The sequence below is a fragment of the Nelusetta ayraudi genome, unplaced genomic scaffold (genome assembly GCF_046127955.1).
Source record: "Nelusetta ayraudi isolate G7.1 ecotype Tasmania unplaced genomic scaffold, CSIRO-AGI_Nayr_v1 ptg000127l, whole genome shotgun sequence".
Taxonomy (NCBI): domain Eukaryota; kingdom Metazoa; phylum Chordata; class Actinopteri; order Tetraodontiformes; family Monacanthidae; genus Nelusetta; species Nelusetta ayraudi.
This window is the reverse complement of record NW_027466177.1, coordinates 1,795,782-1,822,589: the sequence shown is the minus strand read 5'-3', so window position 1 is coordinate 1,822,589 and position 26,808 is coordinate 1,795,782. Positions and strand designations below refer to the sequence as shown.

The 26,808-nt window shown below is 52.4% G+C and overlaps 4 protein-coding genes across 10 annotated transcripts in view; 2 read left to right on the top strand and 2 right to left on the bottom strand.

Annotated features, from left to right (window-relative positions):
- Nucleotides 1-414: 414 nt before the first annotated feature.
- On the bottom strand, nucleotides 415-7,588 carry atp6v1ab (ATPase H+ transporting V1 subunit Ab). 2 transcript variants are annotated; one of them, XM_076050404.1, is made up of 15 exons: nucleotides 7,431-7,588; nucleotides 5,015-5,118; nucleotides 4,713-4,841; nucleotides 4,312-4,526; nucleotides 4,085-4,222; nucleotides 3,827-3,978; nucleotides 3,564-3,726; nucleotides 3,264-3,372; nucleotides 3,037-3,159; nucleotides 2,297-2,411; nucleotides 2,131-2,194; nucleotides 1,821-2,024; nucleotides 1,540-1,634; nucleotides 1,268-1,439; nucleotides 415-1,044 (listed from the first exon to the last, which is right to left on the bottom strand). In XM_076050404.1, the coding sequence occupies exons 2-15, from the start codon at nucleotides 5,094-5,096 to the stop codon at nucleotides 952-954; spliced, it is 1,854 nt and encodes a 617-aa protein (XP_075906519.1). In that variant the 5' UTR covers nucleotides 5,097-5,118; nucleotides 7,431-7,588; the 3' UTR covers nucleotides 415-951. The 2 variants fall into 2 exon arrangements, with proteins under 2 accessions (XP_075906519.1, XP_075906520.1); XM_076050405.1 differs by having other exon boundaries at nucleotides 5,015-5,119; nucleotides 7,420-7,563.
- Nucleotides 7,589-8,192: 604 nt separating this feature from the next.
- On the top strand, nucleotides 8,193-11,447 carry naa50 (N-alpha-acetyltransferase 50, NatE catalytic subunit). Of its 2 annotated transcripts, none has more exons than XM_076050416.1 (5): nucleotides 8,193-8,408; nucleotides 9,373-9,506; nucleotides 9,595-9,714; nucleotides 9,803-9,869; nucleotides 9,975-11,447. In XM_076050416.1, exons 1-5 carry the CDS (start codon nucleotides 8,401-8,403, stop codon nucleotides 10,150-10,152), a joined length of 507 nt encoding a protein of 168 aa, XP_075906531.1. In that variant the 5' UTR covers nucleotides 8,193-8,400; the 3' UTR covers nucleotides 10,153-11,447. The 2 variants fall into 2 exon arrangements, with proteins under 2 accessions (XP_075906531.1, XP_075906530.1); XM_076050415.1 differs by having other exon boundaries at nucleotides 8,196-8,408; nucleotides 9,370-9,506.
- Nucleotides 11,448-11,705: 258 nt separating this feature from the next.
- Nucleotides 11,706-20,423, top strand: usf3 (upstream transcription factor family member 3). The gene is made up of 7 exons (XM_076050317.1): nucleotides 11,706-11,793; nucleotides 12,324-12,450; nucleotides 12,547-12,578; nucleotides 12,691-12,773; nucleotides 12,862-12,958; nucleotides 13,165-17,912; nucleotides 18,116-20,423. The coding sequence occupies exons 2-7, from the start codon at nucleotides 12,407-12,409 to the stop codon at nucleotides 20,039-20,041; spliced, it is 6,930 nt and encodes a 2,309-aa protein (XP_075906432.1). The 5' UTR covers nucleotides 11,706-11,793; nucleotides 12,324-12,406; the 3' UTR covers nucleotides 20,042-20,423.
- A 265-nt stretch (nucleotides 20,424-20,688) lies between these two features.
- The window catches only part of boc (BOC cell adhesion associated, oncogene regulated), a 55,887-nt gene continuing 49,767 nt past the window's right edge, over nucleotides 20,689-26,808 (bottom strand). For 4 of the 5 annotated variants that reach the window (XM_076050318.1, XM_076050319.1, XM_076050321.1 and 1 more), the window contains 11 exons: nucleotides 26,528-26,796; nucleotides 26,103-26,268; nucleotides 25,760-25,819; nucleotides 25,201-25,410; nucleotides 24,540-24,715; nucleotides 24,232-24,454; nucleotides 23,917-24,099; nucleotides 23,577-23,797; nucleotides 23,410-23,501; nucleotides 22,817-22,947; nucleotides 20,689-21,776 (listed from right to left, as the gene is read on the bottom strand). In XM_076050318.1, coding sequence (XP_075906433.1) covers nucleotides 21,607-21,776; nucleotides 22,817-22,947; nucleotides 23,410-23,501; nucleotides 23,577-23,797; nucleotides 23,917-24,099; nucleotides 24,232-24,454; nucleotides 24,540-24,715; nucleotides 25,201-25,410; nucleotides 25,760-25,819; nucleotides 26,103-26,268; nucleotides 26,528-26,796 — 1,901 coding nt within the window. In that variant the 3' untranslated portion in view covers nucleotides 20,689-21,606. Of the gene's footprint in view, nucleotides 21,777-22,816; nucleotides 22,948-23,031; nucleotides 23,237-23,330; nucleotides 23,502-23,576; nucleotides 23,798-23,916; nucleotides 24,100-24,231; nucleotides 24,455-24,539; nucleotides 24,716-25,200; nucleotides 25,411-25,759; nucleotides 25,820-26,102; nucleotides 26,269-26,527; nucleotides 26,797-26,808 lie in introns of those variants that run through there. The other variant, XR_012929374.1, reaches the window with a different exon arrangement.

The following is a 26,808-nucleotide window of genomic DNA, read 5'->3' as shown; positions in this document are numbered from 1 at the left end:
TTTACTGATTTGTGTTTATTTAATGCACAAAGCGTCTTCAATGTTGCTTGCTGAATATTTGTGACATGCAGAGCGACCAGTTCTGCTGCTCGGCTGGCAGCAGCAGAAACTATGAGGTAACAACACAAACATGTTGGCAGCGCTCTCTTTTTCGTGCCACACGGGTACAAATATAAAACACCGGACAAGATGGGATTAGTTTTTTCCTCATGTTTTAATTCTTTGGGAGCAACATGATCAACGTATTGGACAGCAAAGCATCAAGAGTCCAACTCTTACGCACTCACACACACACACGGCAAGCTACACACGACACTGCACAGCGTGAAGTAACACAACCATAAAAACAAAGAAAAGAACAACAAGGCCGTCACATCAAAAAAAAAAAGAAGGAAAAAAAACGCTCTCAATAAATAGACCGATCTCTTTAAATTTATATTCAATAACTCTTCTGTACAGATGGTTCATGATGAACAACGACACAGCGACCAAACAATCCTCTGCAGGGAGAGCAACACCGTTAAGATGTGGAAATGATGTAAACACAGTAGGGGGAGGAAGAGGCGGCTTTAAAAGATCCCTCTTTCGTTACACGCACACACCAAGTCCACACACACACACACTCACTCTCTCTCACACACACACACACACACACACACACACACACACACACACACACACACACACACACGCATGCACAATCCGTGACCCACGCAGAGGAGCCAGAGTTCGCCGATATGAGGCAAGAAATAATAATGAATACAGTACATCTTTTCTCTTTCCCCCCCCTCCAAATCAAAACACGCACACACTCAAAGAAGGGAGGAGACCAGCAGGAGCACAAAGGTTTAGGGGGAGGTGGAATGTGATTCCGTGGTGGAGGGCTCAGATGATGAACGTGGTGGTGGGAGGGGGAGGTGAGAGGTGGAAGGTCCGCCAGACGTTGGCCGCCTATTCTTCCAACGTGCGGAAGGCGTTCTGCATGTCGTCCACCAGCTGAGCGTAGTCGGCCTTGATCTTGGCCTCGCCGTCCTTCATTGGGTCCTGCAGCGACACGGAGACACACACACACAAACACACACACACAAAGTTTCACACACGTGGCACGGCTAGAATTGCGCAAAACCTAAAATATTGCAATAAAAAAGTAGTAATGGAAAAAGCTAAACTTGGAAAAACCTGTCAAATATGGCTAAATTATTATTATTATTATTTATTATTATTATTTTGCAAAAAAGCTGTCGTGGAAATGCAGCTTCTGTCGGACCTTGAATTTCATGGAGCTGATCCTGTAGAGGATTTCGCCCAGGTGCTCCCTGATCATGGCCCAGGTGATCTTGTTGTCGCTCTGAGCCGTGGTCTCCACCGCGTGCCGCGCCATGTCGTAGAAGGAGATCATGTTGGAGAGGATGCCCACCGTCTTGTAGAAGGGGCAGAACCTGAGGGGAGACGGGGCAGCGGGGGAAACACGCGGTCAGACACCAGCAGCACCGGCGCATGAACCGAGTTTCCGTTCTCTGCCAGATCCAATGACCATACCTGTCGTATGGGGTGTAACCGTTCTGCTGCAGGAAGTCGTCCTTGATCAGTTTGGCCACTTCCAGGGTGATTTTATCAGTTTCTGCCAGCGACGCCTTCAGAAAACAAACACAAATGAAGAAAACAAGGGCGTTTACAAGCACCTGCTGAACCCATCTTGTACATATTTGAGTTTAGACTTATGCCAATTAGGTTTCAAAGTTGGACAATCTAGTTGGAGCGCATTATTATATTAGAGATCAGCCTGCAGCAGTTTGTGCTGTTGCATGGGTTTACTGCACCTTTCCGACGAGCTGCACAATCTCAGCCAGGTCTTCCTCCTCCTGCAGGATCTCCTTGGCCTTGGTGCGCAGGGGCACAAACTCGGGGAAGTGCTTGTCGTAGTACTCGTCCAGGGCGCGGGTGTACTTGCTGTAGCTGATGAGCCAGTTGACGGAGGGAAAATGCTTCCTCTGGGCCAGCTTCTTATCCAGACCCCAGAACACCTGAAGAGCGAGGGGAAAAACAGGATATGGTGAAGAAGTTGCAGGAGAACCTTTGGTCAATAGAGCCACATCAGAATGAAGATGGAGTCCAACTGGGATGGTTTACCTGTACAATGCCGAGGGTGGCTGAAGTGACAGGGTCGGAGAAGTCTCCACCAGGAGGCGACACACTGAGACAAATAAAAGGCACAAACTGTTTGAGCGAGCCGTTTCGTTTTTTTGCTACGCGGGGTTATGTCGCCCTCCTGTGGACAAAGCGAGGCGGTACTTACGCTCCGACGATGCTGACGCTGCCCTCCCGCTCGGGATTGCCCAGACACTTCACCCTCCCGGCTCGCTCGTAGAAGGAGGCGAGACGGGCGCCAAGGTAGGCAGGATAACCACTGTCTGTGGGAGGACAGCAGACAAAGAGCGGCTGCAGACAGAGTTGCGAAATATCTTAAAGGACCTGACTCATCATTTCAGGATTTGACTTCCGTCCCTTCATATGAAATCAGAGTCAAAGTCTTGCTTTACCTTTGCCACTAATTTCCAATCTCTTTTAAGGGAAGAATTCCATTAAAAAAAAAGAAAAAAAGTGTTGCTGCCAATCATAATGATGTCAATTTCTTCTCTATAACGCTAACCTTAATGCCATACAAGTCTATGGGGGTCAAAGGTCAACTTTGTCCTAGAGACGTGGGGGCACTTGCTTCGTCATTAGGATCCCTTGAGAAGCATCCACGCCAAATTTGTGTTTCCACTACAGTTTTTTTCAAAATAAAAGCAATATTTCTAAAATTTCGACACAGCACAATTGCAATTTGCAGGTGTTTCCACTGAATGGTGAGAAGCGCATAAGCTGTAAATCTCGTAAAATCTCATCCCACGAAATTTACGAGAATCATGAGTAACAAAAGTACCAGTTTTTTACTACAATATTTAGGTGTCGCGCAATTCTAGGGGTCATGGAAACGCAGCTATTGAAGAAATTAAGCACAGAGCTGAAGCTATAAAGAGAATCAAGACTCACCGGCAGGCATCTCAGCCAGACGCCCTGAAATCTCCCTGAGAGCCTCGGCCCAACGGGACGTGGAGTCGGCCATCATGCTCACGTTGTAGCCCATGTCTCTGAAGTACTCGGACAGCGTGATTCCTTCCAGGAGGGACGACACGGTCAGTGAAATCCACACACTTACTGACACTTCCTCGCGTGCGGGGAGTCGTGGGGCCTTTTTCCACGGCGTCTGCCGTCCACACCTGTGTAGATGGAGGCTTCTCTGGCAGCCACGGGCATGTTGGACGTGTTGGCGACCAGGGCCGTTCTCTTCATGATGCTCTCCGTCTTCCCGTCCACCTCCATGGTGAGCTGCGGGTCAGTCAAGCATCACCGTCAGTCACGCAGCAGACAGACGGGCGGGCACAGCGCTCGTCACACACACACACACACACACACACACACACACACACACACACACACACACACACACACACACACACACACACACACACACACACACACACACACACACACACACACACACACACACACACACACACCTCAGGGAAGTCTCGCAGCACTTCTGACATCTCGTTACCGCGCTCCCCGCAGCCCACGTAGACGATGACGTCGCTGTTGGAGTACTTGGACAAGGACTGGGAGATGACGGTCTTCCCGCATCCGAAGGCTCCGGGAATGGCCGTGGTTCCGCCCTGCACGCATCTTCACAAGACAGAAAGAAGAAAAAAAAAGCGTTTACAAAAAAAATTTGTGTTGGGAGCAAGGGAGGAAAAAAAAAAAATCGACATCCCTAGAGACTCACGGGAAAAGGGCGTCCAGGACTCTCTGTCCGGTCAGCAGCGGGTGGTTGGCGGGCAGCTTCTCCGTGACGGGTCGCACCTGTCTGACCGGCCACACCTGCACCATGGTGAACTTCTCCTTCACCCCTTCAAACTCCAGCTCCATCACCACATCCTGACGCACGCACGCACGCACCAAAAAAAAAAAAAACACATTGCGTGAGCTGGCAGCGCCAAAGCAGTCATTTTTTTTAGGCCTTGCGCCCGGCGCCTGCACTTACGTTGACGTCGTAGTGGCCGGGCGGAGCCACGTAGGTCACCGTGCCTCTGTTCCTGGGCGGCAGCATGATCTTGTGCTTGATGAGGGAGTTCTCGAACACCATGCCGTAGATGTCTCCTCCCGTGATGTGGCTGCCCACCTGAAGTCAGAAGTGGCGCGATGCTGTTAGTTCACCCGCATGTCTGAAACCCCCCCCCCCCAGGAGGCAAGAGGTGCGACGTTGCCCACCCGGAGGCTCTTGCTGGGGTTGAACTCCCACTTGAGGTCTCGGTTGAGGGCTCCTATGTTGACGCCCCGGGGGATGTAGATGCTTTGGGTGAGGTCGTTGATGTCCTTCAGGGGCCGCTGGATACCGTCAAAGATGGAGCCCATGATGCCCGGGCCCAGCTCCACGGAGAGGGGCTTCCCCGTCCTCAGCACGGGATCCCCCACAGACACGCCGGCTGAGATTCAAGCTCAGGAAAAAAATATTTAAAAGAAGAAGTTTGGATGCAACTGGAGCCGCAACAATTAGTCGACGTAAAACTGAATTTGGCTGACAAAGGAGTGAAGGAACAGGCACTCAACGTCAACATGGGAACGGCTGATATTGCCACCACAGACGCTCAGTATTTGGACCCAAAGGATACACGTCTCCTCGTAGACCTGGATGGTGGCCATGTCCCCCTCCAGCCTGATGATCTCGCCCACTAGCTCGCTGTGGCCCACGCGCACCAGCTCGTACATGGCGGCGCCGGCCATGGCGGTGGCCGTCACCACTGCAAAAACACACGCGGACACCTTTCAGATTGAATGCACTGAAGACATAAAGCTGTGACGAACCAAGCCACAGATTTCCTGTCATAAATTAGCTATTGCTAATTTAGCCTGTCTTTGACTTCGCGGCTACTAGCGTAGCGTGCGTCGTGGTTAAGCATGTGAGGTGGCCAACCTGGTCCGGAGACGCCATGAACATATCCAAACTCGCTCTCTCGCTCCTCGTCCCTTATCTTGGGCAGCTTGGACATGTCCATCTTGACTGATATGTGGATATGACTGGAGGGAGAGAGCAGAGACGAGGGAATTGATGAGAGAGACACACAACTCAAACAACAACATCAAATGAGATAAGAAGTTAATGACAGGACTCTGGACTGCGGGGCTCTTTCAACACCATTTGGATGTGTTTGTAAGCGTGTCAGTGAATCTCTCCCCGGTTGATGTCATGCACCCGGGGGCTCATATGAAACACGCTGCATGCTCGCTTTTTTTTGTCAGCTTCCATATGTGAGGTTGACATATTACCCAGTTCTATGCTACTAACCTGCCAGGTGTCACCGCCCACTGCAAACACAGAGGTAAACAGAGCAGGACGGCTGCCAGTGGCTCATATTTCTCAAGCGTGGCCGTGCCTTATCTGGGCCACCCCCCTTCTGCACAGCAGAGGTTCAGTAGCACAGTCAGTGTGACGCACCAGCTCGAAAAATTTAAGGGAGGGAATCCCATATAAACAGCATGCTCGCAAGGCCTTTATTTGAAACCTACGTCATATTCTCCTCTTAATCTCCCTCAATTCAAGCAGCTTGGAGGAAGACCACGCGCTGGAGCTGCCGTCACCGGCGTCGTGACTCAGGCCCCTCCCCTCAGAGAGATGACTGCAGATGTTGAGCACGAGCAGGAGCCCTTATCAGCTCTGAGCTGACTGCATCACAGCGCCACTGTTCTCCTACTACTTACACGACGAGTGCTTCTTTTCTTTGCTCATCCCTTTATCTTACAGCCATATCACATGCACACAAACGGCTCTCTCCGTCTGTGCCCTTTCCTCGTCCTTTCCACTGGCGCACAGATCTTCCTGTTCACGGCAGGCCAGGCTGGCTTAGCCCATCTGTGCAGGAATAAACCAGCTCCACCTAGCGGCCGTATCGAAAAATTGCGGCGGTGACACCTGGGAACGCATTTTCTCTTCTTTCAAGGCAAAGTTCACTAAACATTCGTTTTTAAACGCTCACCTCAGTATACAAGATTAGCTGCGTTATGGTCCAGTACAGTTGAAAGATCAGCACCATTCGTGTTTCATTTAAATGTGATCAAATACATTTATTTCGTATGCGACCAATTTTATTTGATCCTACACAGTAATAATGATTCATCTACAAATCAGTGACTAACAGTCGCCTTTAACACTTACAAGGAAGGCCTCCCTGAGAGAGAGAGAGTGTGTGTGTGTGTGTGTGTGTGTGGCGGGGTGGGGGGTAAAAATCCTGGCCCCAACTGACATGACACTTGATCATATGACTGGGGCACATGACTGGCTGGCCTGGCGTTATGCGTGGCTTTAAGGAAGTGGAAAACTCACAGCGTGAAACTGGGAAGTAACATCTCATGGCTGTGTGAAGAAACACTGGAGATTTTTTTTTCTTCTCTCAAGTGGCACATGAGAAGTAGTCCATGCATTTTTGCTGGACGCAACGTATGTTATGTATGTAATATATATATATATATATATATATATATATATATATATATATATATATATATATATATATATATATATATATATATATGTATATATATTTTTTTTAAAGGGATAAAGGTGAATATTGTCCAGCATGTCCAGTTAAATAAGACAAGAAAATAATAGCTGTGTGGAGTGACGGTGTTTGTTTATGCTGAACGAGGGGATATGTGCGGTGAAAAAGGCAAAGCGGTGAATGTGGCGACTTAAACTGCAGTTCAATGAAAGGTACTGGTAGTGTGTGCAAAAAAAAATAAAAAAAAAATATATATATAGTCATTGGTAGGTAAGCAGCGCTTCGTGGTAGTAGCGGAACCACGAACAGCCCCCCCATGACAATTTGGTGTTAATTGAAAAATTCCCAAAGTGCTGGCGGTGACATGCAGGTGTTAGAGAGAGGAAGAAAAAAAAAAAACCCAACAACAATAGCCTGATATTTGGCGATCGGGTCACTGTTAGCGAACTCGGTGCGAATTACACCGATTGGTATATTGTCTTAATTTTGTACTCAAGTGCAACCTGTTTTAGCGCGACACAGAGGGGGAAAATGACATATTTAAAACGTCATCAAGCTATGCTCGTAATTCCCGATTGCTAGCGTGATCATAAGGCCCAACATTGTGTGACTGCATCATGATATTGTGTTCCACGAAAAGCGATAGTAAGTAACACTGGTCTTTCGAAAGGGCCTGCCTGAAAATTTGCTGGCTCTGTCGTTTTGACGCAACGGCACCGCTCGATTTCTTGATCGTTCCGTCACTGAACAAAAGCCGATTGAATCATTGTTAAATGCCTTTAAATACATTTAAAAACAAAAACAAAAACAAAACAACAACAACGTGAGAGTTACCGTCAGGAGATGAGGTCGTGGTGAACTGCCTTGCCTCGGGAGAGAAACGATGGTTGCGGCGATGCGTGACAGCAGCCTCTGGATCAGCTGACTTCATTCACTCGCCTCACGGTTTTACTGCTGGGCCACGGCAACTGTCGCCATTTTGGATCCGCCCCCCGGAAATATCGCAGACTTTCAAGAGGTGAACGTCGACGGCCCACCTCTCTACGTCATTTTTTTTGTTTGTTTGTTTCTTTTCAGCAAACCTCACTAAGCCGAGGAGAAGATGTTATTGGATTTTTATTAATTATATCACGTTTCCCCTCACATATGTGCGCAAATATTGTCCAATGCAAATCAATGTGAAAGTGCATAATTTACAAAAAATACCGACACCTCCTCACAAGCGTTTGAGCCAAAATGGAGGTACGTTGCGCCCCTCAAAAAAAAAAAAGAGAGAGAAACAACATAAATAGTTCCTCAGTTAAACTTGCAATTTAAGAAGTAAATGTCATATGTCATAGGTGAAGTAAATGTTACAATTATAAATCAGGTAACTCTCTCTGCCTGTGTGTTTCAAGGAAATTCGACTATTACTTCTGATTTTACTTGATTCTAAAATGAATATGCCACTACCATTTTTCTATTCCCGAAAAACCTAACTTTGCTATTTGTTTTAACCTCATGTGAGATACATGACAAGATCTTTAATGACAATACGCTGTCACGTCCTGCAAGACCAAACTTCGGGAAAACCAAATCTCGGCATCTCGCAGTTTGTTGCGCATGCGGGGGTCAGGGTTGATCGGCTCCACAGTCGTGGAAGGAGTGCAGAGGCTAAGCTAACTGCCGCTACCGTAACTAGCTACATGTGGAGGGTAAAACGGGAGGCATCCCTGACCCTAAGTCTGTCAAAATTCTTCTTTTTTCACCCCAAATAACTCCAAAATTTACCCTAATCGAAAATAAGGGATAATATCCATATACGATGAAAGGGTGAGTGTACACTTTTGAGTCACGAATAAGTAGCTTAGCACGAGTAAAGTTTTTCTTGTCATTTTTTTTTCTACAAGTGGAGGCGGGGAGGAGATGGCGAGGCTAGCTAGCGAGCTATGCCACTTTATGTGTGGCTTAAAAACAAAGATGCATCCGACATGAGGGTGAAGGCATTAGTTCTGATGCGCGTATCCCAGTTGACACAAACCGATTATCGTAACGCTGCTGTCTCGATTGAAGCAAACCCTGTTAGCTCGCTGCTAATGGGAGGCTTAATCAGTAAACCGTGTGGAGCTAAGCTACCGCCGGTAGTCCATGGTTCTCCAAAGATGTGCCCGGGCATCACAGTGGACAACATTTAGACTGAACGTTAAATATAATAAGTCAGGAAAGTCAGTTTACTTCCTCACGTTAGATTGCACGTTGATATTTTGTCTGTCAGCTCAGCTTCAATAGTTATACTTTGCTCCGACTTGGTTAGTTGACATTCTCAGTCATCAGAGATGTTTACACTGCAGATCATTTTTCATTAAAGTATTTTTTTTCTCAGCATCATACATAGAAATCGGTTATAATGTCTGTTAGATTCTCACATTTGTGCAGGTACATGGTGATGACTGTTGATCCAAACGAACAACAACACGTGACCAACAGCTTTTTTTTTTTTTTTTTTTTTTAAATGTGTGGTCGCCTATAAATAACAGTTAACTGTGCAACCATGCCAGCTGGAGTTTCTGCTCAGGTCACTTCACCCTAGAAAACAAAGTTGTCTCGGAAAGAAATGGTTATTAACTTTAATATGTTATTTATTTTGTTTGGCATATACGTTTTTTTTTCTTTTTTAGTGTGTGTGTGTGTGTGTGTGTGTGTGTGTGTGTGTGTGTGAAGTAAAAATCTGACCAAAGATAAGACTGAGTGAGGCATCGCTTGCCAGTCATTTGACCATTTGCTCTTGTTTCAGTAGCCGGATTGAGCTGGGGGACGTTACGCCCCACAACATTAAACAGCTTAAACGCCTGAACCAGGTCATCTTCCCCGTCAGCTACAATGACAAGTTTTACAAAGACGTATTGGAAGTCGGGGAGCTTGCAAAGCTTGGTAAGAAACTATGCTGATTATAAATGTGTGATGAACTACGTTGCTGTAAAGGGTTTTTATAAAGGATTGTTTTTCTCTCTTGTTGCAGCGTACTTCAATGACATTGCAGTCGGCGCTGTGTGCTGCAGAGTAGACCACTCCCAAAATCAGAAGAGACTGTACATCATGACACTCGGTTGTCTAGCCCCCTACCGTAGACTTGGAATTGGTAAGAATGTCTATGTCCTTCGAAGATGTCGTGCACAAGTAATCTCCTTTCTATTTTCTGTAAATTTGCCATGACCTTTTCCTTGTAGGTACGAAGATGCTGAACCATGTCCTGAACATCTGTGAGAAGGATGGCACTTTTGACAATATTTACCTGTAGGTGGTGATGGTTCATTCCTTCAATTATTCACCCTAGCTGCATACAATCACCGTCCTGAGTTATTCCAACTGTAATATCACTGTTTCTTCCCTTCCCCACAGTCATGTGCAGATCAGCAATGAATCAGCCATTCACTTCTACCAGAAATTTGGCTTCGAGATCATTGAAACGAAAAAGAATTACTACAAGAGGATAGAGCCCGCAGACGCCCACGTGTTGCAGAAGAGCCTGCGCAGCCCATGTGCAGCACCCACCGGCGAGCTTCAGAAGGCAGAGTAGGATGACGGCGTTTGTAAAGAGCACAGATGTGACTGCCTCCACAGAAACAGAACTGTGATAAAAATGCTCCAGGGTCGACACGTTCAACACTTTATTCAAAGGACGCTAAAAGAGAAAACAAATATACAAGTTTTGAAAAAAGAAAATGCTGCATTTATTTCGCAACGGGGCCCCATTTGAATTTTGCATCTGTTTTTCTCCCCCTGCCTCACAAAGGTAATTGAACACAGGAAAAAGTGCTCATCGGTTTAGACCCTGGGGAAAGGGGGAGGTTGTTGGTGTTTGAAAATAATTCTGTTTGTGTTTGAGGTTTCTTTTTACGCGGTTATACAACTAATGAGGACATATCCATATTGCTGAGCAGAAGGAAGCAGGCGGTTTGAGCTGAATAATATTCGAGAGACCATCAGTGACACACAAGCCCCTGCCGGTGTGATGATGCTTTGACAATGTGGAACAGCCAGGACTCCGCCTCCTTGCCAGATTAATTTTGCCATTGTATTGGATCTGTCACTGACCTGTTCTGTGATAAACGTTTGCCTGGCAAAGAGGAACCAAAATGTATCCTTTTGATACCGGCAACACGAAGAATGAACACCCTGAAGGTGGTGGGAGGTTGTCGTCACCACTTGTGAATTTACATTTATCGAACAACTTTGTTTTTTTCCCCCTGGCCTGTTCATTTAATTCCCCTTAAGCAGTCATCCATTTTTACATCAAAAGGGCGAATGGTCCAGAGGTTCTCCTGGGATAAGTGCTGAAAGCATTAACATTAAGAAACTGATAATGGAAATATTGCATTGAATGTGTTTCTGCATCGTGCACTCCACAGTGTTTTGAAAGAGACGTTCAAATAACAATTGGGTTTTTTTTTTTCCTGAATTATATTTGGGCATTATTTACAGGTACCAAAATGAAGATATGTAAGCATGTTTGGCTCGAAACACACAAGTGTACAAGTGAGATCAGGCTTTAAACACTTCTGGCACCTTATGTAGCCACCTTGCAGAAATAATCTTCTCAAAGCCTCCTGCCTCAAGTCAAATTTGGTTGACGCAAAAACCTTAAATGAGTGTAGAAACTGTGCATATAGTTTGGAATATTTGGTGTGGTCTTTGGAACAGTATTTTACCCTGAGAAAGCTCTGACCTTTCTGCATGCAAGGAGAGTTGTCCTCTCCACTGTAGTATAAGCATGTTTTTTTTTTCCTTTCTTTGAAGAATTTTATCTTTTCTGGAGCTCTATATTGTTAGACTTTTTAACGTCTAAATAAAGGAATTACTATTTGCAGTAAATTTGTTGTCTGCTTCATGCTTGGTAAATTATTGTCAATCATAATGTGCTCATTTTAAGTTCATTTAACATGGTAAAGTAGTTTAGTTTAAAAACAGATCCAAAATATTGCACTATTTCCTGAATGCCCTGTCGCAAGCCCGTCCCTAGATGCCCCCTCCGTTCGGCATTGGATGAAGTAAATCTTATCTGAAGTATCATTGGCCCGTCCTCGTCGTGAGCCCTCCTCCTCACTGCACCATGTTTGGTGTGACCAACCCGAGTTGAATGCTCTGCCTGCTAACAATTAGCCTTCAATCATAAAGTTCCTGCAGGGAGCTAACGATCGCCAAAATGCCGAGGCTACGGGTAAGTGGAAATAAATCGGTGTTTGTAAGAGCTTCGTAAAAGCCGTGCGAACACGTATCAGATTGATTCGCGTGATAACTACATCGGCATCGGTGGAGCAGGCTGCTAGCCTGCTAGGCTAGTATAGGGCTAGCTGAATATGTAATTTCTCAGACTGCTAGTCTCCCCCCCCCCCCCTCCTTGGTTAGTAACGGGGTTAATAACATGGTCATTGCTGCACCTATTTATAAGAGAACTGTCCTCTATTAAGGCTGTTCATTGTTGAACGGCCTTAGTTGAAAATGTAATATCCAAGTCGAATTATAATTCTAAGATTAACATCATTTTGTTAGCATCAAGTAAGTACTCCGAGTAGGGTATTAGAGCTATTTAAAAGCTACTGCCCTCTATCTTCTGCTGGGCCGAATCATGTTATTATCGCTGCTGAGTGAATTCATCCTTGGTGGAATACAGTCCATTGATCGTCGGTATGGTCGGTATGGCTGGTTAAGGTGCATTCTTTCACCCAGTGTTCTCTGTTTACGTTCTAGGACGTACACGGAAGGGATGTGAGGAGGAGCAGCTGGTAAATGTGTTGACTCATAACATATCATCAGGCAACTGTTGGTACGGGATGCCAGAGATGACTAAAACTCAGACACCTGGTCGTCAACCCAAGTAAGTACGGATGTGACGTGTGTTTAATGGATTATATATACGCTTAGACGCGTTATAGGTTGTATTAGATTGTAATAACAATGTGGCATTTTGCAGAAGGAAGAAAAACAAAGAATCTCACAATGCCGGTAAGTCGGACCTTTTGTATATAAAAGTGATTTTTGCGAGTTCTCAGTAACGAGTTCCTGCGTTGTTTAAGAAGACGGGCGACTTTCACAGTCCAGCGTCTTGTTTTCACAGTCGAGAGGCACAGGAAAGAGAAGATTAATGCCGGGATTAACCGCATTGGTAATCTTCTGCCCTGTTCCCAGGCACTCAAGCAGGTGAGACACAAGGCTTCATCTTCATTTTCTGTTATACACCGTATACGCATGTTATGTGCTAAACTATCTTGTATCGACTCGTCTGTAGAGTAAGAACATGATTTTGGACCAGGCATTTCGCTACATCACGGAACTGAAGAAACAAAATGACACCTTGCTTCTGGAAGGAGGAGATGAAGTTAAAGGTATCGGCTGATGTCATGCAGTGATGTTGCACTTCTCCACATCTTGTTGTTACTTGTTAAGATGCCCTGTGTAATGCATAATTCCCTGTACCAATGTTTTCTAAAGGGAATATGTGTGTGTTGTTATGATTTGTGTAGTTACTATTTAATCATGCACTTGAATAATTGTGTTTTTTTTTTGTTTGTTTTTGTTTTCGCTCTGTCAGCTGAGGAGATCCGGCGGCTGCGCCGTCAGTTGGACGAGCTCCGGAGGGAAAGCGACCACTATATTGAGCTCCTCAAAGCCCACGACATAAACCTCGTGGAGGACCCCACCGTTCACTGGAAGGGCAAACAGCGCAGCGCCAAGGTGGCCAAGGTGACGCCCACCCACCAGACCCCGACAGGAAACCCGACGGGCGTTTCCGAGAGAGAGACGAGCCCGGCCAAGCAGCCGTCCGAGACCATAATCCTCCAGCCAGCCTCCGAGGTCGGCGCGAGGTTAAGGGTCAATGGAGCCGTGCTGCACGTCAGCACTTCATCTTCCATCCCTGCGCTCCTGCCCGTGTCTGCTGCCGCCGCCGTCACTCCCGCCCAGACGGCGCCGGGCCTGAGAGTGATTGAGCAGTGTGTGCTGGAGGGTCCAGCCGTGGCCCCCTCGCTGCCGCCCTCCGTGTCCTACATCACCCTCCAGATCCCCGCCGCCGCCCCGGCCCTGCCTCAGCGACCGCAGCCCTCCGCCCAGACGCCGGCGCTCGCCATCGCCCCGACGTCGTCCTTGCTGCTCCCGGGTGAAACCCCCCCCGCGGAGGCAGCGGCAGCCAGCAACGTCCAGATGTCGGCCACAACCGTCTGTGCTTGGGCCGCGCAGGACGCCACCGTGAGGACCGTGAGCTACGCCGCCGTCCCTCAGAGCCAAGCGCTCCTCAGGACGGGCGCGGCGGGCAACACGCAGACCACCTGGACCACGCTGCAGATGGCGGGCAACACAGTGCAGCCGGTCTGCCAGGCGTTGCCCACCCAGGCCGTCCAGCAGGTGACCGTGTGCCCGGTGGGGGGCAAACCGCCCGTCCAGCCCATTCAGATTGCGGTGCAGCCCACGCAGCACGTGCCGGTGCAGCAGGCGCCCATCGCCGCCCACATTCAGACGCAGCCCTTCCAGCGGGTGGCGCCGCTGCCGCCGGCGGCAGTCCTGGCCCCCCAGCCTCAGTGCGCTTTCCTCCCGCAGCCGCCCGCCGCCCTCGTGCCTCAGCCTCCTCAGCCGCAGGTCCAGGTCCAGACCATGCAGGTGCTCCAGGTCAACTCGGCCGGAGCTCCTGCCGCGGTGGCGGCGGCCCAGCCGGTGGCCAGCGACCCCAGCGTGGTCATCCTGGCCTGCACCTGCCCCACGCAGCCCGTCGCCAGGGAGGAGCTGCTCAACCAGGCTCCTCCCTGTCCGCACATTGTCATCATCCAGGCGCCCAACCAGGCGGCGGCGGCGGCTGCACCCCCGCAGAACCCTCCGGTGGGCGTGGTTCCCGCTGCAGTACCTGTGTTGTCCACGCAGGCGACCGCCGCCACCGTGTCGTCCGCGGCTCTGCAGAGCGTCGGCGGGAAGCAGCTGGTGCACATCCTGCCACGTCCCGCTCAGCCTCCAATCAACCCTCCTCTCCAGGGAAGCCCGACCTCCTCCTCCTCCTCCTCCTCTACCTCCACTTCCACCGCCTCCTCAGCGGCGCCGCCTCCTCCAACCCCACACACCATCACCGTGAACGGCCAGGTGTTCGCCCTGCAGCCCGTGAAGACCTCCGAGCAGCCCGGCTCCCAGGGCGGCCAGGCTGCCCTGCAGCTGGTCCAGCCCACCACCACCGAGGAGCCCGGCACCAACGTGGCCCTGAACAGTCTGGGAGCCCTCAGCAGCCTCAACCAGAGCATCTCGCAGGGCCTGCCGCTCGCCATCTCCAGCCAGAGCAACAGCCAGCCGCCTCAGTCGTCCTCCAGTCTGCAGAAACCTGCTCAGACGTCCGTCCAGGCAGCCGCCCTCACGCTGCCGCTGCGACAGCTGCAGGTTCCCTTCGTCAGTCCACTCAAGTCGGGCCAGGTGGCCAACGCCGCCAAGCCTGCGGGGAAAAGGCTTCGCGCAGGTTCCGATGCGAAGAAAGTCACCGTGAAAAGGACTAAACAGACCAAGAGGAAAGAGCCAAGCAAGGCAGCTGTTCCGCACACAGCCGCAGCACCAGCGGCGGCAGCGGCTGCCGGAGACAGTCAGACCGCTGGAGTTGCAGCATCACATGTCACCAAGGTGGCCGACACACCTCCGTCTTCTACTGCATCCAAAGACTGCAACAAAGCAAACCAGACTGTGACTGTTGCTGCTACGCAAGATGCAGCCGCACCAGGTTCATCGAACGACTCTGAAGCTGCACAGAGTCGAACCCAGCAGCAGAGCAGCAGCCCTGCCAGCGCAGCTCCGGCTGAGCCAGCAGTCACAGTCAGTCTGGTCGCTGCGCCCGCGGCTCCGACCGTCACTGCTGCACCGGTCGAGTCGAGGCAGCCCAAACCTGCTCCACCTGCTTCTCCCGGCACCTCCAGCGCCGCCAGAGCTTCATGTCAGGAGGCGAAAGCGGCAAACAGCAGCTCGGCGGCCGACAGCACGCAAGTCAAGAGCAGCACCAGCGACGCTTCTCCTGCACAGAGCAGATCTGTGGTCTGTTCTGCAGGTTCTGCAGGAACCTCCACCTCTTCCTCTTCCTCTTCCTCTCATTCTTCCTCCCTCTCTTCCTCTTCCTCCTCCTCCGCCACCGTCACGTCCTCCGTCATTCCCGATCAGGCTACCCAGCGAGCGCCGACGTGTCCGCCTCGTGTGTCTGCGGCGCAACTTCCTCAGCTCTCTAACAAACCTGCGCGCCCCGTTGCCACTGCAGCAGCCGCGGCGGTGCTCTCGTCGCCTGCCGCGACCTCTTCCGCAACCCACAGCTCTGCTGCCGCCGCCGCCGCCGCCGCCGCCACCACGACGTCGACCTTGGAGTTGGGGAAGAGGATCGCCACGAGCCAGGCTGCTCCACAGCAGCAGCAGACCGACGGGAGCGCGCTGCGCCGCCCGGCGTGCCAGCCTCCGATCGGGAAGCTGCCCGCGCCCCCTAGAGGCGAAGCGGAGAACCGCACCGCAGAGAAAGAGCAGCCGGACGCCTCCTGCAGGAAGGAGTTCATCCTGTTCACCGACCTCGACGAGCAAACGCTGGAGCAGCCGCTGACGTCCAGCCGGCAGACGGACTCGCCCATGTCAGCAGTGGGTGGCGCTGGCGGGGGAGTGGGAGGAGGTGGGCGGGGCTTCTCGGTGGCCTCCATGCTTCCGCAGAGCCACGGCGTCGGCGCTCCGACCGGCTCCTTCGGGACGTTCGCATTCACCTCGGAGCAGGCGGAGATGTTTGCCCTGGCCATGCTGGAGCAGGACAGCCCGGGGCGGCGCGGCGGAGGCAGTGGCGGGGGGTCCGGGGACAACAACAACAACAACAACCCCAGCAGCAGCAGCACGGTCACGTGGGGGGGGCCCAAATCGCCCAAAGAGCGCAGCTTAGCCCAGGCAAAGACCAAAACAATAGACGCCAATAAAGCCTCCGTCCAGGTGTCACTGCGAGGACCCGACAGGGCGACAGTGGGCGGAGGCCGACACCCCCAGAACCCCTCCTACCCTCAGCCTCCGCCCCTCCCGCAGCTCCAGGCCCAGGGCGGCTCGGCGACCAGCCTCAGCGTCAACAACCTGATCCGGCCGGCGCCCGGCCAGCAGCTGTACCCGCCCTCGCCCGGCCTGCCCGCCCAGCAGCGCTCCGTGCCATCGCCTGTCGCCCCGCAGGCGGCCGCCAACGCCCTGTCGCCCTGCCCGGGCGCCGCCCAGCTGTCAGAGTACGCCCCGCTGAAGGGCGCGCCGATGAGGGCGCACGCGGGTGTCCCGGCGGGTGAGCGCCAGGCCAAGATCGTCTCCAAGCGGCAGCACGGCCAGGAGGAGGCGCTGCTCCACGCCGGGAAGCGGGCCAAGCCATGCCCGCCGTCGGCGGCGCCGGCCGTGGGTCACATGGACGTGAAGGCGCCGCCCGACCACGGCCACATGATGGCGGGCCAGCAGCTGCCCCCGGCGTCGGCCGCCCTCATGAGCAGGATCAACGCCGGCGAGAGCCTCTTCTCCACAAACTCCTTCATGAGCCCCGTGGCGAGGCCCTCGGACGGCCCACACTGCCCCCCGCAGGCCGAGCAGATCCAGCAGGGCGTGCTGCACCTGCCCCAGGTTCACCCGCAACACGGTCAGCACATGGGGGGAAACATTTACATGAAGCAGCAGCAGGAGCAGCAGCAGCAGCAGCAGCAGCAGAGACACCACCTCTACCACCTGCAGCATCACCTGACGCAGTCGGACCCCGTGCAGCGCCACTCGCTACACCAGAGGGCGCTGCTGCAGCAGCAGCAGGAGCAGCAGCAGCAGCAGCAGCACGTGCAGAAGAAGCGAGGTCTCATCAGAGGCGGTCAGAACGCTCCCCCTGCTGGCCTACAGCAGAAACAACATCACCTGGAGAAGTCTGGAGTGCAGCAGCAGCAGCAGCAGCAGACACACTCGCACCAACAGCAGCAGCAGGCGCAGCATCAACAGCACGCGCACCAGCAGCAGCATCAGCAGCAGCAGCAGTCGCATCAACAGCAGCAGCAACAGCAGCAGCAGCAGCGCCAACAGTCTCATCACCAACAGCAGCATCAACAGCAGCAGCAGCAGACACAGCATCAACAACACCAACAGCAGCAGTTGCAGCAGCAGCAGCAGCAGCAACAGCAGAGCTCTCACTCCAGACACCAGCAGCATCTGCAGCAGCAGATCCAGCAACAGCAGCAGCAGCAGCAGCAGCAGCAGCAGCAGCACTTCAGACACCAGGAGAAGAGCTGCGACGGCCAGGCAGCAGCATCCAGGAACCATCACAGCAGCCACATGGCCCAGCAGGAGCATCTCAAGGTCAGTGTTGCATTGTGAACAACCTGAAAAAGTTAATTCAATGTTCTGTAGTTTTTTCCATGAAAGAGTCAGTGTTCAACCTTTTTTTTTTACATCTTTGTTTCTCACATGGGTTTCCAGGCAAGGAACCTCAAATTATTGTTTGTCTTCCAACCAAAAAAACATCATATTGATTTAGACCTCAAATATTCTCCTCTCCCCAGCCTGGGCAGGACCACAGTGCGATGCAGAGGATGATGAGCTCCAGGAGTCTGGAGCAGCAGCAGCAGCAGCAGCAGCAGCAGCAGCAGCAGCTCATCTCCGCCCCGAGCAACCCCGTGTCGCGGCCGTCCGACCTGGCCTGCGCTCCGTCCCGCCAGGAGCGCCACCGCGTCTCCAGCTACTCTGCCGAGGCGCTCATTGGCAAGAGCTCCACCAGCGGCGAGCAGCAGCGTATGGGGCTCCACATCCAGCGGGGGGGTGGCGGTGGAGGTGGTGGCGGGGGGCCGGACCAGCCGGACCTCCGCAGCTACCTGGACGGCCCCCGGGGGAAGGCCAACATCACGCACGGCCCCCAGAGCCGCCTGCCCTCCGAGCACCCGGCCGCCAGCGACGTCCAGCGGGTGTCGGAGTGCCCGCCCTTCAAGGCCATGGTGGGCGGGGCTGTGGGAGGGGGAGGAGCGCATCAGCTGGGCGGCTTTGAGGCCCAGGGGTCCGCCAAGTCCTCCCAGAGGGGCCCCCAGGGGCTGCAGCAGGGGGTGTTCAGGATGGGCCTGCCCCCGCCGGGCGACGGCAGGAACCGCGGCGGCGGCGGCTATGGCGTCGCTCACCCTGGCCCGCAGGGGGCGCCGGTGCTGCCCCGCTTGGAGCAGGACGGCTGCCACCACAGTTTCATGCAGAGCCTCCTGTCGCCACACCTGCCGGAGCAGGGCGGCCACCAGAGGGCGCAGTGCTGCCCGCCCGTCAGCATGGAGTACGGTTGCGTCCCGGGCGGCGGCGGCCCCCCCTCCTCGTCCTCGTCCTCCTCGGTGGGCGGGTCCGGGGGGGCTGCCGACCTCCAGGTCAAGACTTCCAGCCCGGGTGTGGCCCAGAAGGCTCCGCCCATGCGGCTGGGTGACGCCAGCAAGAGCCACCTCGCCCAAGCGGGCGCCACCAACATGCACGGCAGCAGCGGGGGGGCGGGCATCCGCCCCACCAACGCCGCCGCCCAGCACTCCCGCAACAACAACAGCAGCAGCAGCAGCAGCAGCAGCAGCGGCCCCCTGGGGCGGGACGGAGCCAAGCTGCGACCCCGGCCCGCCACCCTGCGCCACGGGAACCCCTTCGAGGCCGACGGCCACCTGCTGGGCCGAGCGCAGGCGGGCGAGCCGCGGCGCAGCGCCATCGTCCGCTTCATGGCCGACGGGGCCCAGGTGCCCGGCGGTGGCGGGGGGGTGGTCGGGGGGATCGGCGAGGGCGGCGGCGGCCTGGTGGCGGAGCAGCACCTGGCGGCGCAGAACTTCGGCTTCCCCTTCATCCCCGAGGGGGCGGGGGTCGGGGTGGGGGGCATGAACCCGCCGCCGCCACCCAACTCCACCTTCATGCCGCCCGTCAGCCAGCAGTCCGCCGCTCCGCCGCCCCCCCGCACGCCCGCCCTTCTGCCCCCCCCAGTGGAGCCCCAGAACCCGTTGCCCTCCTTCTACCCGCCTTATTCGGGCGACGTGGCCCTGCAGTACTTCCCCAACCAGATGTTTGGCGGCGGCGGCGCCCCCGTCGCCGACAAGGGCGGCGCCCCCCCTCCCCCACCGCCGCACCCCCACCCGCCGCCCCCTCACCCGCCCCCGCCGGCACTCAACAACCGCTTCGGCTCCATCCTGTCGCCGCCGCGGGCCGTGGGCTTCGGCCAGGCCGGCTTCCCGCCGCTGCTGCCCGACATGCCGCCCATGGCCATCGGCAACTCGTCGGGCATCACGCCGCACATCTCCAACTTCAGCCTCACCTCGCTCTTCCCCGAGATCGCGGCCGGCGTGCCGGCCGACGCCTCCGCCATGCCCATGTCGCCGCTGCTGTCGCTGGCCAACGCCTCGGCCGCCGACCCGGCCAAGCAGCCCAACCGGCCCGCGCACAACATCAGCCACATCCTGGGCCACGACGGCAGCTCGGCCGTCTGACCCCCGGAACACCCGGAGAGGCCTCCGTGCTGACCTTTACCATTTGCGTGTGTGTTGTAATGACACGTCGACGCCTCCAGATGTCAGTGTTACCAATCACGCGGCCCTCGAAGGCCCCTCACCTGGATCCGACCGGCCGACCCGGTCGTAAAACAAATCAAATAATTTAGGTTTCGAAACTTAAATGCGGTTCTCGTTCAGGAACCTTCTGCACAATTACTTACCAATGTCATTCGCTAACTTATATCAGGTTGTATTGTACAGTTTTGTGTTTCTCCAAGAGCTATTTTGTAAATATTGTTTCATATCAGAGTGATTCACAATTTAGATTATGTATGTATGTATATACAGAAATTGATTAATAAAGTTTATAAGGAAATGGTTTCATGTGTTTGCCCAAGTGCCTATTTTATTTTTTTACACTGCTGCTCTGGGAGCACAGACAGACAGACAGACAGATTTGCTGTTCAGAACAGTTATTGCAGAGGGAATGAATGATTATGATGATGATTATTCCAACAAGGGTGGATGTTGTACACAGCTGGAGAAAGAAATGAGAGAGCAGAGAAACGTATTGGTATTTGTGGGAATGTAAGGAATTTATGAATTATTGAACCAATTTGAAAAAAAAGAAACTCAGAACAAAATTCAATTTATAAGCTTTTATTTACATGCAATAGTGCTCCAGCATATGCAGCCGCAGAGGGGCTACACTTCAAGGGAGTGTGGATTCGGGATCTCCTTCATTTCGATTGCAGACGTGAAGACTTTTTAACACTCGCCGTTTGGTAACCAGCGGATGAGTAAACGGCACGAGCGGCGTCGGCACAAAGTTCAGCTTATTGATGACTTGAGTTTAAGACAATTTTCCAGAATCTCTCCCATTCAGTGACTTTAAAAAAATAATGTCAAATCCAAAAAAAATAAATAACTATACAATATATATCATCTTTTTTACACTACTGAAACAAAAACAAAAAAGAACGGTTTATGTATGTTGCATACATGTATTAATAGCTTGTTAAAGACAAACGATGCTTATACATCTGTGTTACTGCTATACAAAAACTGGTTGAATTTGGAGGGGAGTGAAGTCACGGCGATGTGAAGCACCAGGTGATTACAGCAGCAGACTGCTTGTTTAGAGTCCCTTTGTTTCAGTTGTGCATAAAGCTCAGCCCTCACAGGTGACGGAGTGGAAAATTAACGGGGGAATGACGCAAGGGGTCTAGACAGGAAGTGCTCAACTGAGAGGAAGCCCCCTGCAGCTCGGGGGGAGGAGGGGGAGGTGGAGGTCACATGATCGATCTTTGCATGAGGAATAATGTCTCCCAACAAAATTTCTCTCCTACAACTTGGTATTGTTGCCCTTAACGCAGCGGAGGGAGGATGGAGGGGGGGGGGGGGGGGTTGAATAAAAAGTATTTTTTCAATATAAAAATAACCCTATATACACAGTACAATCGGACACTTATATACAAAAGCATAAATATATAAATATCTGTCATACAAAAATAAATATCTTCTTTTATTCATTTTCTTTTTTTCTTCCGTCCAACAGTCTGTCAAGCGTCCGTCCCGCCAGCCGTCCCCTCGACTGGGAGCCGCAGCTCGCTGCAGGGGACGCTGAGCTCCTGGATGGTCGAGTCGTGGGACTGCGGCGTGGAGGCCGTCGAGGACGACGTGGTGACGATGCCCTCGTCCTCCAGGGAGAGCAGAGGGAAAGACGCCGGCTCTGTTGGGAGGTTCAGAGACACAGGAGGAGAAATTAGGGACGTTTAAAACTTTATTGATTCACCTACAAGGTGAGAAGGTCCGAGCCAGTGTACGAAATGATTCCCTATCTAAAAAAAAAAAAAAAAAAAAACCTTTCAGATCAGCCTGTATTTCGCACCCTGGTCCGAGCTGTCTGAAAGTCAAGACAAGGTCTCTTGACTTGTTAAAATCTTCTAACCCACCGCTACCATTCAACGGAAATACTTGCAGAAAATAGTACAATATATAATCATATAATCTAAAGGTATTTATCAATAATAATAATGACTAAACTGTTCACCTTACCAATAAAACAATCACTCTGAGCTACTTGCTTATACTTGCATCAGGTTTAGGATGTAAAAAATTGCTGAGATCAGCGTTAAATCTTCATTTCGTGAAATGATGCTAAAGGTCAAACTGGGTAAAATTTCAAAAATATGCTGAAATTTACCACAACACTTTCTACTGAGAGCAGCGATGAACGACCAAAATGGGTCATGAGGATGTGAATCCAGACAGGCTGAGGCGGCTGCAAGCGGTTCAATGACAAAACCAATGGGGTTTTTCACAGCAAAGGTACACAAGAAATATATTGTGATGAGGCACAGTCAGGTAAACTGTATGTGTTGTCTATGGCCCATAATTTAAACAAAAAGCAATGCATTTGTATTGAATTTGAACATTTTAAGCATGTTTTACACTGGTTTGTAATTTTTTTCAGAATCTGGATTTCACTTGAAAATCAACAAAACTACAGTTTATTTGAAGAAACATTAATGTGTTTCAATTCATTTGTATTCAATGATCTGAAATATTAAGGTTGAACATTTTAATTCAATTAATCATTTCAATGTTGTCACTTGAGTTTGTTTGTTTGAATTGACGTGAGAAGTATGAGGTCAGTTAGAGGATCCCTTTCTCTCGTAAAAATAGCTCCAAAAACTCCATTCAGTAATTGATGATCATTTTTCATGGCTGAAACTCTAGAGCAGTGACTCAGCGTGGAACGAGACGTACTGTGCGCGGTGCCGTCGCTCTGCAATTCCTGTGAACTGAGGTGCAGGTGGGACGAGTTGAGCAGCTGCAGGGTCGAGTCATCAGGGGAACAGCAGCTTTCATGGTGATGGTGATAGTGCTGATCTGATCCACTGGAGGGCGACAGAGCAGCACACAAGGGGATTTTAGGTTGCGAGCTTCATTTGTGAAAAAGCAAAGGGGGAAAAAAAACACTTTCCCACACTCAAAACTGTGCCCGAATGCAATTTTGCAATGCCAAGTGCTGCTTTAATGAGGGAAAAAAAAAATTAACATTCGTTCAGACTGAGAGACAAAGACACATTGAAACCAACCAGTAGAAGGGTTAAGTTGGGACAACTGGATTTGTTCTTGATCTTGAAGACGTTTCGCCTCTCACAGGAACAAGTCCAGTTGGCCCAACTTCACCCTTCTGCTTGAAGACGACCTGGATGTCTGAGAACCTCCACAGACATTGAAATCAACCATCGCAAAAGTACATTTCTGTAGGACCAACTCCGCTTTTGGATTAAATCATTCAATTTCGCTGATTTCATTTGCCTGCCGTCCATCACAGAGCTCACACGCAAACCCACCTGGTGGAGTAGTGGTACACCGGCAGGTTTCCATTGGGCACCCCGTGTGGCAACAGCGTGTCGCACTCCATCTCGCAGTCGGCCTCCTCCTCCTGCAAACGCCAGACGTTGAGAGGAACGCCATGCACACGAAGCGCACAGAGCTGTTTTATGGTTTTATTTCTCACCCTGGGCAGCCCTGGCAGGCAGTGCGCGGGGTGCCGCGCCTTGCCGTTGGCCGTGCACTCTCCGTTAGCAGGGTAAATGGCGTGCGACGGCGGCGGCGCCGCCATGTGGCCGTCCAGCGGGCAGTGGCCAACCAGGGCGAGGCCCTGCAGAGGAACCATGGTGTACTGGCACGAGGACACCGGGGCGGCCACGGCGGGGAAACACAGGTCGGACGTTGGCTCTGAAACGAGGAGGAGAGAGAGAGAGAGGGAGAGAGAGAGAGAGAGAGAGAAGGAGGGGTGTTAGCGCCAGATGCTAAGACAGAGCGGTGCTAACGGGGAAGCAGGAAGCAGCTCTCACTCTGCTTGGCCCAGGTCCTCCACAGGCAGAAGGGGATGAGGGCCACGATCACGAAGAGGAAGATGCCCACGACGCCCACGATCAGGTAGGGCACGTCGCCCGGGCGGGGCACCAGCCCGCTGGAGTGTCCCAACCCGTGCTCCGGGTTCTCTGACGGGACGGGGAGCTGGTTATGAGGACGAGCTGAGGAGAGGAAAAAGGAGGGAAGGAGAGTTTAAGAACACAAAAAGGTAAATCTAAAGGGAGGAGGAGGAGGAGGAGGAGGAGGAGGAAAAGGTGATGCCATCATGACGAGCTAAAACCTCGACTCCTCACCTTTGGTCTCCAGGATGACCACGTTGCCGAACTCGCTCTCGCCCTTCTCGTTGAAGCTCTGCATCTTGATGTCGTAGGCCGTCTCGGGCTGCAGGTCGGTGATGGAGTGCCAGTAGCGGTCGCCCTCCACCACGTCCTTCTTGTAGTCGCTGTCGTTGTCGCTGTCGGTGGGCCGGTAGTAGATGTAGAAGCCGTAGATTGGCGTGTTGTTCACCGGGGTGTACTGAGGAGAGGAGGGGAGAATCACGTCAAGGATCTTTGGAGAACGTCTGAGAACTTTGCCTCCTGGTGGCCTGGAGGTCACTCACGGTCCACTTGAGGATGATGGAGGTCTCGTTGATGGCCTCGTTGTAGGTGATGTACGGGCCGTCGACGGGCCGCTCATGGGTCCTGCCGCCCTCCACCGTGTAGGCCTTGGAGGGGGCGCTGGGCGGGCTGGAGCCAATCACGTTCACCGCCACCACGCGGAACTTGTAGGACGTACCTGCGACCGGAGAGGGAGAGAGAGAGAGGGAGAGGCCTGGTTACCGCTCCGTTCCCGACTAACCAGGTTTGCTTTTCATGTCCAATGTCAATGTTTCTCCCTCCTCGGGAGGTGAAGACCCGAGGATAACACAATACACTAAAACCACTCAACTGGTAGATCCTGAAGAGAAAAGGTAGAGGAGGAAGAGGAGGAGGAGGAGGAGGAGGAAGAAGAGGAAGATGAGGAGGAAGAAGAAGAGGGAGGAAGGAAGGCGAAGGCCCGCTGATGTTGACTGCACTCTGGCTTTGACGGATGGCGGTAATTACCCAGAGGGCTGCAACAACAGCCATTACACTGATAAATTTACAGGCGGCGGGGCTGTAATTACGCTGTAATTACCGAGTTCGCAGCACAAACAGTTCCGACAATTTTCATTTTTTTTCTTTCCATCCATCCATCCACCCCCCCCCCCCCGACGGCACACCCCGGAAACGCGCTCTGACCTTTCTCCAGGCCCGTGATCTCCACCGAGAGGCGCGACGGCGGGATGTTCTCCACCGCCGTGGCCCAGTCCTCGCCCGCCTTCTTCACCTTCTTGTACTCCACGCGGAAGGACTGGATGGGGAAGCCGCGGTTGCCGCGCGGGATCCAGGTCACGTACGCCGACGTCTCCGTCGCCGTGGAGACGGTGGGCTTGTCGGGAGCTTCCGGCGCTGCGGAGGTGGAGGAGGGAGGGATCAGTGCCGAAATCACGGAGGGGAAGAGGAGAAACTTGCAAACAAGACTGTAATTATGACAGTCGGGGTTAAAATAAAGAAGAAGGAAGAAAAGAAAAAAAAACAAAAAAAAAAACACATTGCATTCCGCACTTACTCAGAGTTCATCCTCCAGAGACGGAGAAGGAAAAGATTGAGAAATGTTAGTCCAGAGAGCGGTTAGACAGTCGGAGGCATTTTTACTTCTATTTTGGGAGACGCGGTGGTAACGGTTAGTTAGAATTCATACGAGGGCCGAGTCGCTCAAGGCGAGACGGTGAGGCGGAGCTAATGGAGCAGCACTTACGAGAAAGGCTCGGGGAGGGAACCGAGGGGGTTTTGGGAGGATCGATCAGCCCCTTACGACCTGAGAACCAAAACAAGGGGAAAATTCCATTTAGGGATCGGCCAGTGCAGGATGTGCCAGGCAAGACGGAAATCAACACACAAATTCATCCAAATTAATATAAATCTAAACATCCAAAACACATCCACTACCAGTCAAAGGTTTGGACACGCCCTCTCGTGCAAAAACTTTCTACACTGCAGATACTGAAGACATCAACTATATGAGCCATTAAATTCACAGGGCGTGTGCAAACTTTCGACTGAATGAAAAGTGCATCCTGTTAGAAACGACTCGCTGGTACCTTTGCCGGTCCGGAAGGTCATCATGGCCGGCTGTCCCAGGCCGGCGCAGTTTTTGGCTGCCATCTCCACCTCGTACAGGCTGTCGGGCTGCAGCTTGGCCAGAATCAACTTGTGCAGGGAGCCCGAGATGCTGCTGGCGGTCCAGTCGGCCAGAGGGTCTCCCACCTGAGGCGGCAGGGAGGGAGGGCGGTGGTTACGGGAGCTCGGCTAACACCATGAACATAGGCATTAAACCGACCACGAGCATCATCATCATCATCGGCAGTGTAGAGCTGTGGTTTTTAAAGTGGGGCCGCAGAATTTGAGAGAAAATAACAAGTGACCTTTTTTTTTTTATTGCGATATTTAGGTTTTGCGCAATTCTAGGGGTAACGGAACTGTAGCTCTTGTGCATCACATTCAGTCTGATGGGTTTTTTTTTTACCTTTCTGTATTTGACCATGTACTCCAGCACGGGGGCGCCGCGCTCGTGCCTCGGCCTCCAGGTGAGCTCGTAGTGGTCGGCCTTGCCCGTGCGCGGCTGGCTAAGGATGACGGGGGCCTCGGCCAGCTGCACCTGGCCCGGCAGGCTGGCGCAGTCGAAGGGCAGCGTGACGCCGGCCGAGCCGGGCCGGACCGGCGGCTGCTCCCTCAGCACCTTGTCCGGGCTGAGCGGCCGGAAGAGCGAGGGCAGCTTGGCCCTGGAGGAGACACCTGGAGGGAGGA

Bases quoted from the DNA above. Each gene is read 5' to 3' on its own strand.
- atp6v1ab (XM_076050404.1), bottom strand. From the start codon at position 5,096: ATGGACATGTCCAAGCTGCCCAAGATAAGGGACGAGGAGCGAGAGAGC. The intron at 4,842-5,014 runs GTTGGCCACCTC...GTGTTTTTGCAG, and splicing joins TCATGGCGTCTCCGGACCAG to TGGTGACGGCCACCGCCATG. The intron at 2,195-2,296 runs GTAAGTACCGCC...TATTTGTCTCAG, and splicing joins AGCGTCAGCATCGTCGGAGC to TGTGTCGCCTCCTGGTGGAG.
- usf3 (XM_076050317.1), top strand. From the start codon at position 12,407: ATGCCAGAGATGACTAAAACTCAGACACCTGGTCGTCAACCCAA. The intron at 12,774-12,861 runs GTGAGACACAAG...ACTCGTCTGTAG, and splicing joins GTTCCCAGGCACTCAAGCAG to AGTAAGAACATGATTTTGGA. The intron at 12,959-13,164 runs GTATCGGCTGAT...TCGCTCTGTCAG, and splicing joins AGGAGGAGATGAAGTTAAAG to CTGAGGAGATCCGGCGGCTG.
- naa50 (XM_076050415.1), top strand. The intron at 9,507-9,594 runs GTAAGAAACTAT...CTCTTGTTGCAG, and splicing joins CGGGGAGCTTGCAAAGCTTG to CGTACTTCAATGACATTGCA. The intron at 9,870-9,974 runs GTAGGTGGTGAT...CCTTCCCCACAG, and splicing joins ACTTTTGACAATATTTACCT to TCATGTGCAGATCAGCAATG.